Raw genomic sequence first — 11,149 nt, forward strand, 5'->3', positions numbered from 1 at the left:
AGATTCTTCAGTCTCACTGCTCTCGTGACATTTTTAAAGAAAGAACTGTAGAACAAATACAATCATGACTTCTATCTTATAATTTATGTAACAAATTTCATGCACAATAACATGTCTAACAGTAAGAAAATTGTTTTACTTGGAGACATGAGGATGTAGATGGAGTGATATGTACATGACCCATTGCCCCACCCAAGTAAGACCCCCAATTGGCTCTATCTCTAAAAGAAATTGTCTGAAATCAAGGCTATGGAAATAAATAAGATCCTGACCATGAACTGACTACTATGATGCCATAAGTGGTTTGGATTTTGTAGACAATGAATAGACACTAAGGATTTTAAACAGAGAGATTACCCTCAGTTTTGAGTCTCAGAAAGACTATTTTCAAGGCAACAGAATAGAGGTAAGGAAATTGTTTAAATTCTCTTACAATAGTATTAACCATAGACCCTCAGCTAAGCCAGTGGATATTGAAGATGCAGAGGTCAGGGTTATAGAGATAATTCAGAGGCAGAATTTCCTAGACTTAATAACTAAGTAGTTATGGGGGTGAAAAAGTGAAAAAGAAATCAAGGATTACTTGACAGTTTCTATTCTAGAGACTGATTGTTGTGTAATTTAATGAAAGAAGTAATACAGCAGAAAATACGTGTATAAGCAGATATAACTGTTTCAGTTCAGGACGTGTATTTGATATCTGCAAGTGGAGATACATACTAAGTTAAATGGACACATGGGTCTGAAGCCCAAGAGAGAGCAGCCTGAGTGAGAATTTTGGATTTGGGACTTGTCAGAGAGGATGACAACCTAAACTAAGACTTTAGCTATGATCAAAATAAGGAAAGAGCAGCTTTGAAAGATGCAAGAATTTAGAATGGATACAACCTGGTACTTGATTGGATAAAAGGACTGTGAAAAAGCATAGGGATTCTTATACAAACCTCTCTTTTGAAGACTAGATGATTGTTCCACTGCTAAGGGCTGAACTGTGTTCCCTCAAACTTCATACATTGAATCTTTGACTCGCAGTACTTCAGAATTTGACTGTATTTTTTGAATAGGACCTTCAAAGAAATAATTAAAATATAGATGGTCCCTATCCAACATCACTAGTGTCTTTTTAAGAGATTAGAACACAGACACACATAGAGAATGCCATGTGAACATGAAGATGTCCATTTACAAGGTAAAGAGAGAGGACAAAGAAACTAACCTGGCTGACATCTTGATCTTGGGCTTCTAGTTTCCAGACTTGCAAGAGTATATAGATTCATTCATTCTATTATTTAAGCCACTGAGTAGAACATTAATATAGCGAACATCAAAATTGGGATGATGGGAAAAAAGTAAGTTGCAGGAAGGAAGCGTTGAAAGAAGAGTTTAATAAGGAATATGTTGAGTTTGAGATTCCTGAGGTACAACCAAGTAAATGTTCACATGGCTTCGAAATTTGAAAAGAGTGTTACAGGTACAGATTTCAAAACCACTGATACACAAGTGATATTTTAGACTATAGGAATGGATGAAATTAAGAATATATACAACTTGAAAATGTCATCAAGGACAGAACCATAATGAATACCAACATGAGGGAACCTACTGAGAAAAAGGGCTCAAGAAAGAAAAATTATCAGAGAGATAAGACAAAGACAGAGAGCTTATAATTAGTTTTTATTTTATCCTGTTTTTAATTATTACTTGAGTACATATTGGTTTCAATCATCAGTGATATTTTATATAGTGAAGGAGATCCTATCTTATTCATTTCTGAATCTCTAATACTTAACACAGTGGCTGACATCTAATACTCTTACAATAAATATTTGTTGAATGGAATTAAAGTTAGAATTTCATTACCTTTTCATTTTGTCTACTTATTTCTGAAGTTCACAGTATGTATTGCCACTGATATGTTAAATTCATAGTGAAAAATCATTTCAATGTATCCTAGGCTTGATCCCCTTCATTACACCCTCTGTCTTTGCCATTCTGGATGGAATTCTGTGCACAGAAGTTATATACATATATGGGTATTTCTGTGTAACAAATCACAGCACAGGAGCCCCCTGAGCTCCGTCGGGCTCTGGTATGACATATTTGAGCCATATAAATTCAGCTTCTCCTCTGGCATCTGTTAGCAGACTCACTTGCAACTCCACCTCAGCAGTGGTTTCTCAGTCGTCTCAAAGCAGGGAGTGAGTACTGTGTGCTGAGAGACATGGCAAAGAACTCTCCAGAGAACTGTGAGGACTGTCACATTCTAAATGTAAGTAGATTCATATTTTTTACCTTTTGAAAAGAAGCAGGGTTTCATGGATTTATTTTATTGCAGTGTGACAACTAGAAAATGAAATCAAAGGAGACTGAATTATGACTCGCTATCAGAGTTATTGTGTATGGTTTCATTCTCTCTGTTCTTTGCTTAGGCAGAAGCTTTTAAATCCAAGAAGATATGTAAATCTCTTAAGATTGCTGGACTGCTGTTCAGTATCTTGGCCTTAACTCTAATTATCTGGTTTTGGGGGAGCAAGTACTTATGGCCGGAGGCACCCAAGAAAGTAAGTAAAGTCAGTGCTCATCATTATCCAAGGCATCTATTGCATTCAACTGAAGATCACTAATAGTTTATGTGTAAACTACTCTGAAAATAAAAAATTGTTAAGTCCCTTTTATGTTTGTTTTCTGGTGGTATGAAAAACAGAATCGAGATTTTTCTCTTTCATTTGCTATTTTGATAAGAAAAAATCTCTTTTCTATATTTCAGTTAGTAATTATAAGATGTAGCTTTACTCATTCTTTCATAATGCTTGGCCTTAAGGAGTTAAATCTCCTAGAAGCAAAGTTTTACTGTAATAAAAAATACTTTTCATTTTTCTTTCAATTATCTGGGCAGAAACTGATGGAGAATTATACCACCACATAAGGAGAAACAACCAGAAATGGTAACAAAGGATTTTTCAGGGATTTTGTTTCTGACTTAAGGTATCTGCTGTAAAAACAAGCAACAAGCTCATTTAGAAGGAGTAATTCTCATACTTGAGCTTACATTTATTTATGACATCAAGGAAACAAAACTAGGGTTTCCTAGCTCCTCTCTACCACAATCCCCACTATCTACTGAGCTAGTAATGCCACAAAGCAGAAGCAAGCAAGCCACATCATCAATCACAGATATGTCAGAAAAATTCTGATACTGGGGTCATCCAGTGAACCTTGGTTAGCCATTGTAGTTTGCATCACTGTCCTTTAGCGTTATTGTTATTCTTGGGATCATAGGCAATGGACAAGTTCAGATGTGATCCAAAGAAAATCAGTCTTTTCATAATACAAATTTCCATTTGAGTAAAGAATTAGTCAATGTACAAATGACAAAGTATGAAAATGTTTTTCTTCTGGCTTTGTCACGTATTTCTCTGTGTAAGTTGTTGTTGTTGTTGTTGTTGTTGTTGTTGCTGCTGCTGCTGCTGCTGCTGCTAATTTTCTTCATGAAATACTCATTTCTGTTTGGCAAGAGATGCAAGGCAAAAAACTCATTTTAGTAGGGAGGATGAGACGAAAAATGCATTGGCATGGACCATTAGGAGACAAAGGAATAATAGGAGCAGACAGCAAAGAATATAAATTGATGAGGAAGAGAGACAGAGTGGGAGAAATAGAAAATAAATTGGCTAAGTATCCAAAGGAAACAGAGAAGTAATTCATAGCTACCCCTGTATTTTCCACTTATGCTGCTATACTCATTTCTTCCTTTTTAATTTATACTTTGTCCCAGAAGGGATTTTAGACATCATCTAATGCTTATAGTTAGCACCGTACACCCCCTCCAATACTTCTAAACCACTTACTGTTCAGCCTTTCTGGACAAGCCATGTATGTTCAATCTAGCAGGCTACATAAAACAATCAAAATCAGGGAGGAAATACCAAGTGAATAAGTGTGCCAAAATGCATTTTCATACAGTTCTGGTGCCACTTAAATAATTACCAAGGTAAACATGCTGACCTACAAATTGACTTTTTGTTTTTGTTTCTGCTTTATTTTAGTTTGTTACAGTTCTAGGGATCCAACCAAGGGCTACCCCTCAAACTGAGTCTTTGATCCTCCTGAAAGTTATACATGAATTAGAGGACCATACATCCTTTTGTTGTCCATGATTACAGTGTATGTAACTGGATGTGGTAGGTAGCTAATCTTTTGGCCATCCATAGATCCTGCCTAAACAGGGAGCTAGATGACCTTTCTATTTTATTGTAGCCATTGTTGGCACAAATACTATTCTGAAAGGATTTATGTATTTTTCTAAACTTGTAGCGTTATTTGTCTCAGTGTAGCTGTGATCAACAAGGTTGGGACCTTGCATTTATCTTGTAAGGTTTCATACTCACTAGCATGGCTCAAGGTTTCTTCTGCTTCCTTATTATACCACTTTTATTTGCTTTCCAATACTTGTTTCAATAAATTCTAAACAGCAGTTCCCTGACTTCTTAAATCAAAAGAGAAACTTCGTGTGTACAGAGAAAAGGTGGGTGACACTAATAAAATTTATCAAAAATCAAATTTCACATGAAGTAATCCATCTTGGGATATAATTTTCCATAAAAGGATTCTCTGAAATGAAGAAAGCTATTATGAAGCCATCCATATAGAGGACAGTAAGTGTCTCCTAAGGGAAGTTTTTCTATCATGTACAATGGCGTTTGTATTTTTCTAATATGGAATTGCAATTTACATTTTTTGATATATGCCTGGCTTTCATCACAAGATGAGATTGGGTCCTTTTTAAATTAGGAGATCTTGAGGAGATGTGAATGCTTTACTCAGTATAGTACTATATTCAAAATCCTAAAGGAGCCTGGGAGACCATTCATATTCCCAATAGCTAAGAGCACTAATAGGGCCGTCTCCAAACAGACTTAGGAATCCTAGGAGGGGGTGAATAGTCAGAATAGTTTTGGGAGAAGATTGGTAGAGAAATGCATCTTAAGCAAATTTAGAAGTTTCCTTTTAAAAGTGTGGTCCAGCAAGAAGCAACAGATGGAAGATTAAAATTCAGGCTCTTCTGGATTTTCCTTCCCATGCCTATGGGACTTGTGAGGAGTGTGGGGCCCTTGGTAGAAAGAGCTATTGATGATGCTACTGTGCTTATTGACAGCAGTAATTTTTTGTTGTCCCAGGGCTTCCTCCAAACTGTTAGTGTTTGTTCCTCAAGCCCCCAGTACACCTCCTTTTTATTTTGTTTTTCTGACATCTGTTTATAATAAACAGATAAATGTTTAACATCCTACATCTGGTGTTGACATTTCCACACTAACATGGTAGTAATTCTTCCCCTCCCTCCTACTTTGCTATGTGCAAAAGATCCAAATTCCAGATCCCATAAGGGGAGTAGGCCATATCTGACTTCTCCCATAGCTCAAGAACGAGTGTGTACACACACACACACACACACACACACACACACACACACACACACATTTTGGAGAGGAAAGAATGAAACAAGGAAGACTACCTCTGAGTGAGCTGCTACACTTCCTTCCAGGGCCCACCGTCTGAGCCATAGGCATGTATACGAGCTGTTTAAGCTAAGTAACAGCCAGCTCCATAAGGCACTCTACTCGACTTAGTTAACTAAGCCAAAGAGATTTAATTCACTCTCAAAGATTTCAAGAGAGTGTCAAATTAATGCTTCACTCCCAGGCAGTGACTGCCCTGGGATCCTTGAAGCAGATTCACTGAAGAAACATTTTTGCTTAAAGCTCCCTGTATTCTACATTTAACTTGAAATAATTAGAAGTCAAATCCCTAGCTAATTAATGCAACATGGAGAGAATAAATCAGAAAAAGTTCCGCCCTTAAACCAACAGTTTAGAATATATAACAGATTTTGTAACCCATCCCCCCAATCTTTTTGGGATGAGGCAGAGGCTAATAAATTAGGTAAATGAAATAGGGTCCTTTGGGCCTGGCTACAGTTGTTTGGAAGCCATCAGACCCATCACACAACAATCAGCAAATTCCTGTTTCTTCAACCTCTAATACTATCAGTATGTGATGAGAAGTGGGGGGGATAGATAGGTGTTCTTTTGCCATCCTTACTCCCACCTCAAATGCAGAGAGCCATTAAAATAGTCTTGGCCATATTTTTGAGCCCAATAGCATTCTAGGGGGGAAAATCCTCTACTCCAAAGAAGCATTTTCTTGCCAAGTCTGGATGCAGCTTCCTTTCTGATTATATTCTAATAATAGCATTGGCTTAAGGCTAAATTTCTTCCTTCATGTCTAGGTACATAAAGAGAAAATTCTCCTCCTTAGGTTTTCCATACACAACAGTTTGGGGGATGAAATGTGGGTGTGATGAAGCATTTATACCCTCAGTGAAAAAGTTGAGATGTAGCTGGAATACCTTTAGCAAAGGAACTGATCTTCACCAGATGGTATTGTGTAGACATTTTAGAACAGAGGATTTCTCTTCATTTTCTTTTTCTCTTAGAGTATTACAAGATCCAAGTGCAGCTTTGTACAACAACTCTCATTGAACAAGCTGCTACTCTGGATGACTCTGGGGCTACTCTTACCAGTTACAGGAATCCAGACTCTGATGGGCATATTCTTACTTTTGCATCTTCCTAAGGTGGCATTTGCTGAGCACCTTATGTTACACCAGCAAGGAAAGCCTGAAATCTCAAAGAGAGCTGCTCCTGAGTAACTGCAAGTGGCAATAGAACTGTAGGAGAAAACTGTTCAGGTGATAGCAGAGAGTTACAGTCCAAATTAACCTGACAGATATAAGACCAAATGAAGCAGAATTAATTTTGCCACCTGTTCAACATTGCAGCTAGAAAGAGATGGGGCATAAAGATAGGAACTGAGCCCTCATGCAGAGACTTGCCCAAAGTCACAAAGCTTGTGTGTGGCTGATCTAAGATTAGGACTTGAACCTGGTCTGAGTATTCTTTCCTCTAGTATTTTTCAGGTGCATTTAAGAACCAGGGGTGGGGATTATGGGTAGGGGAAGCTTTCTAGCTAGCTCAAGATTATAAATGAAATAAATGGGTTTTTCTTGTTGAAAAAGAGAAATTTCTGGCTGCTTATGCCAGTTTTTTTCAGGGCTGAGAACTGGTGATTAAAGATACGGAAGTTCAGTTTTGAGTAAGAAACAGTCTGTCTGCTCTGCGTGGGTAAAGAAATACCTGGTGGGCCTTTAATTCCTGCAGGCTAGGTCAGTAATAACACGGTACTGTGGCTTCCTTTCCCTTTCTACCAGCCTAACACCTGGTAGCCAACTATTCTGAGCATCTACCTCACCTTTGGAACGTGTACCTCATAAACACACAGCAAAGGATGAAGGTGGAGAGAACAGCAGCTAGATTAATCACAGGCTTCCAAAAACAAACATAAGCCAAATGTCCTCAAATCCCGATCAGCACAGGCTAAAGCTATTTGTCCCTGAAACAGATCCATCACACTAAATCCTAAGGCAGGTTAATTCTTCATAAGAACCCTTCCTTTCTGACCTCAGAGATCCTCACAAATAGAGGCAAGGAAACATAAAATTGAAAGGAGGACGTTAGGGCTCATTTGCTGCCTGAGTGTAGGATTTAACTGGACTAAGGACTGAATTTCCAGGCAGGGAAGAGAAATGGGTTTGTATTGTCTCAACATTTTGTCACTGTAGTCTTCTTACTGCCTACATTTAACCACACATCAGTCTCATTTCCTTTCTAATTTGTATTCCAGGCCTTTGGCTTTCCTGTCCCATTCCAACATTCTGGCCCTTATGTGTGAATGGAGCCAGCCTTATGTATAAATGGAGCAAGAGTTTATTTGAGTTGTGCCTGAAAGATACATTTGCCCCTAAATATCTCTGGTTCCTGGTGGCACTCTGCCTAAAATCCTCCTTCAGTATTTCATTAGTCTAAAGAAAATGCTGCACTCAACTTTTTAAAAAGACAAACATCTGTTGTTAATACTTAAATGTGAAATCATTTCTCAAATTTATTCCTTCTCTTACATAAGGTACTTAAAGCACCATGAGATTCTTGGATGTCTACACAAGAGACAGAGACAAATGTGTTATGGTTTATACCTAGATGTTTCCCCCAAAGTCTCAGGCTTTTGTAGGTGGGGCTTTTGGGAAGTGATTGTGTTACTACATTCTGGGGTGCTGCTGGCTCCATCTCGAAGTGGTTTCTAAATTCTTTCCATCCTGAGCAAAGAATTGGTCACAAAAGCACAAATGTAGCAAGGTATCACATTTAATATAGGTAGGAAGAGAAGCAGGCTCTGCAGAGTGAGTCTGGGCCAAGTGAAAGTAAAAAAAAAAAAAAAGTATACAGCATGAGAAGGGACTCCTGTGAAAGAACACAGTAGCAAAGAGCTCAAAGTTGGCTGTCCTTTTTGTATCACCCATTTCTCAGACTGACTCCAGGTTTGGAACATCCTATTGAAAACGTGCTCCAGTTCTGTCAAGAAGTCCACTTGCAGGGCTTTGGGAACTGTTCTGTTCATATGTCCTGGATTTTGTAATTAACAGGTCATGCCTATTTTCCCAGCCAGCTTTGCCACATCCTAATCTACTCAGTTGGATCATGGATGAATGATAACCATCAGTGGATTACTTCACTGATGTGTTTATAGCTAAATGTGATTTTGGAAAATGAAGCTTGCTGGGAGGAAGTGGGTCACCAGGACCATCACCTGAAAGGATATAGCTTTCTCCCTCCATCTTTAATCTTACTGATTCTAATGCCATTCCATGAGCTCTTTCTCCTCTGCCATGTTACCCTGCCTTGTAGCCAGCTAACTATGGACTGAAACCTCCACAAACTCTGGGCCATAATCAATCTTTCCTCCATTCATTTGTGGGTGTTGGATATTATGTCCTAGCAAAAAGGAAAGTAACTATGACAGATTTTGGTACCAGAGAAAGGGTGCTGTTGCTGTGACTACCTGATCATGTGGTCAGAAGCCTTTGGAATTGGTTTGAGGGAGGGATATGGAAAGGTTTGGAGATGCTGGCTTATGAAGCAGCTCTCAAATGCTGTAAACCAAGCTTGATGGGAGATTCTGGCCAGAACTCAGAAGACCAGGATGCTGATAAAAATGCAGCTGGTAAAAATCAGGCTCAGGAAGTTTCAGTTGGGAACAAGCATTGCATTGCTAGTTGCACTTCAGGCCGTATGTGTTATGGCCTGGCAGAAAAAATTGTCTACATTTTGCTCCTATCCTAAGACATCATAGGAGACTAAGAGTAAGGATGGTGGACTAATATATTTGGTAGGAAAATATTTGACACAGTCTAATGTTGAGGTGTTGGCATGGTAACTGTTGTAGACTTTTAGCCAGCTCTATATTGAGAATCAAGAGCAAAAGACACAGCTGCATGATTTAAAAATTTTGAGTTTCACAAGAAAGGAAGCTCCTATAAAGTTGGGGCCAGCAAAGATGGAGTAAAGGAGAGCTTAGCTGCTAAAAAATTAGCATTTCAAAGAAGCCAAGTACAATACTTTCAACAGGGACAATAGGAAAAAATGCCTTGAAGGAATCTGAGGAACCAGGAAAGTCCTTGCCAGGCTCAAAATTTCAAAAGTGAAAGACTGCTTTGAGAGGACAGCTCTAGTGTGCCATTCACTAGACTGGCTGTTGACATGGGAATATGTTTCTCAGGATTCAGTTCCTAACCACACAGACACTCCTACAGCCATGATAGATGGAAATCTGGCTACTATTATAGCCAGAGGCAGATCTTCTTATCATCCATGCACTACTGCTTTTATATCCATGCAGAATGCAAGAACTGTGAGATTAGGAAAGCCTTCGCCCAGATTTCAGAAGGCCAAGTAGGCCAGGTGGTATGTATTTGTATGTCAGCCCCTAATTTTTACAGGGGCTCACAGCTAATAGTTTGCCTTAAATCTCAGAGGAGACTTTTGACTTGGACTTTACAGCACCGCTGAAACTGTTAGGACTATGGTAACTCTTAGAGATGAACTAAAAAAACACATTCTGCAAAAAAAGATGCACGTGAATCTTTTGGAGACCAGGGTGGACTGTTATGGCTTATATCTAGGTGTCCCCTCAAAGCCTCATGCTGTCATAGATGGAGCTTTTGGGAGGTGATTGGATCATGGGTTATGATACTAATAAGCACATTAGTCCACCGATATCTTGATAGCTAAAATGTGATGTTGAAAGTGAAGTCTGATGGGAGGAGGTAGGTCACCAGGGGCATGGCTTGGGAGGATATAGCTCTTTTTCCTCCCTTGAACTTGCTGATTCTGCTGCCATGCTATGAGCTTTTTCTTCTCTGCCATGTCCCTCTGTCATGGCACTCTGCCTTGGAACCAGCCATCTATGGACTGAAACCTCTACAAACTATGAGCCATAATAAACGTTTCCTTCTTTAATTTGTGGGTGCTGGGTATTGTGTCCCAAAAATGAAGAAGGAAACTAAAATAATATAGAAATGGAAAGAGCCTGGAAAAGGCTCTGAGGATACAGAGTGAACAAAATATGAAAATATACCAGAAAAGGGAAGCACAAAGATTAACTTTTTCTACCAGTATTTGTCAAATTGGTAGCATATTCCTATTAATGTTCTTTCCTTTCTGGAATAAAGCTGAATTGGGGATGAGTCTTAGATGAACTGCTTATTGCCCACCCATGACTTTCTCAGGCCAGCCATCCTGTCTCTGCTTTAATTTGTTCCTGGAGTGGATAAAGCCACTTACTCTTTCATCATCAGAAGGGCCCACAAACCCTTAGACAGAGAGTTTAGTAAAAAGCAAAGTACTTCTGATGCCAAAGGTATAAGCTCAGTCTTCATATGAGCTAGTGAAGGCTTCATAGCCATTACCCAAGCATTGTGTTCCTCAGGGACTAGAGCCAGACAGTATGTCTGGATTTCCTCAAACTCATCCCAACACAGTCCAAAGTGACTGACTGGCATCATCTTCCTAGACAATTTGTTCCAAAAAGTTATCTTTTATAGTGAAATTCTGTCTTGGCAAATATATAGCTTCCCATTTTTGTCCCTGAAGGAGTCACACATATATGAAGTCATTCTGACCTACTCTATTTAGTAACATATCATTTTTAATATAAAACCAACACATTAGTTAATGGAAACAATCAAAATGAACCCTTT

General features: G+C 38.7%; 1 protein-coding gene across 1 annotated transcript in view; it reads left to right on the plus strand.

Moving 5' to 3' along the window:
• The first annotated feature begins 2,156 nt into the window (after positions 1-2,156).
• Tnmd (tenomodulin) overlaps positions 2,157-11,149 on the plus strand; it is a 17,903-nt gene continuing 8,910 nt past the window's right edge. Inside the window, exons 1-2 of the mRNA XM_005406931.2 lie at positions 2,157-2,269; positions 2,430-2,561. Of these exons, the coding sequence (XP_005406988.1) occupies positions 2,222-2,269; positions 2,430-2,561 (180 nt within the window). The 5' untranslated portion in view covers positions 2,157-2,221. The remainder of the gene's footprint in view (positions 2,270-2,429; positions 2,562-11,149) is intronic.

This window comes from Chinchilla lanigera, unplaced genomic scaffold (genome assembly GCF_000276665.1).
Source record: "Chinchilla lanigera isolate Chin_1 unplaced genomic scaffold, ChiLan1.0 scaffold00102, whole genome shotgun sequence".
NCBI lineage: Eukaryota > Metazoa > Chordata > Mammalia > Rodentia > Chinchillidae > Chinchilla > Chinchilla lanigera.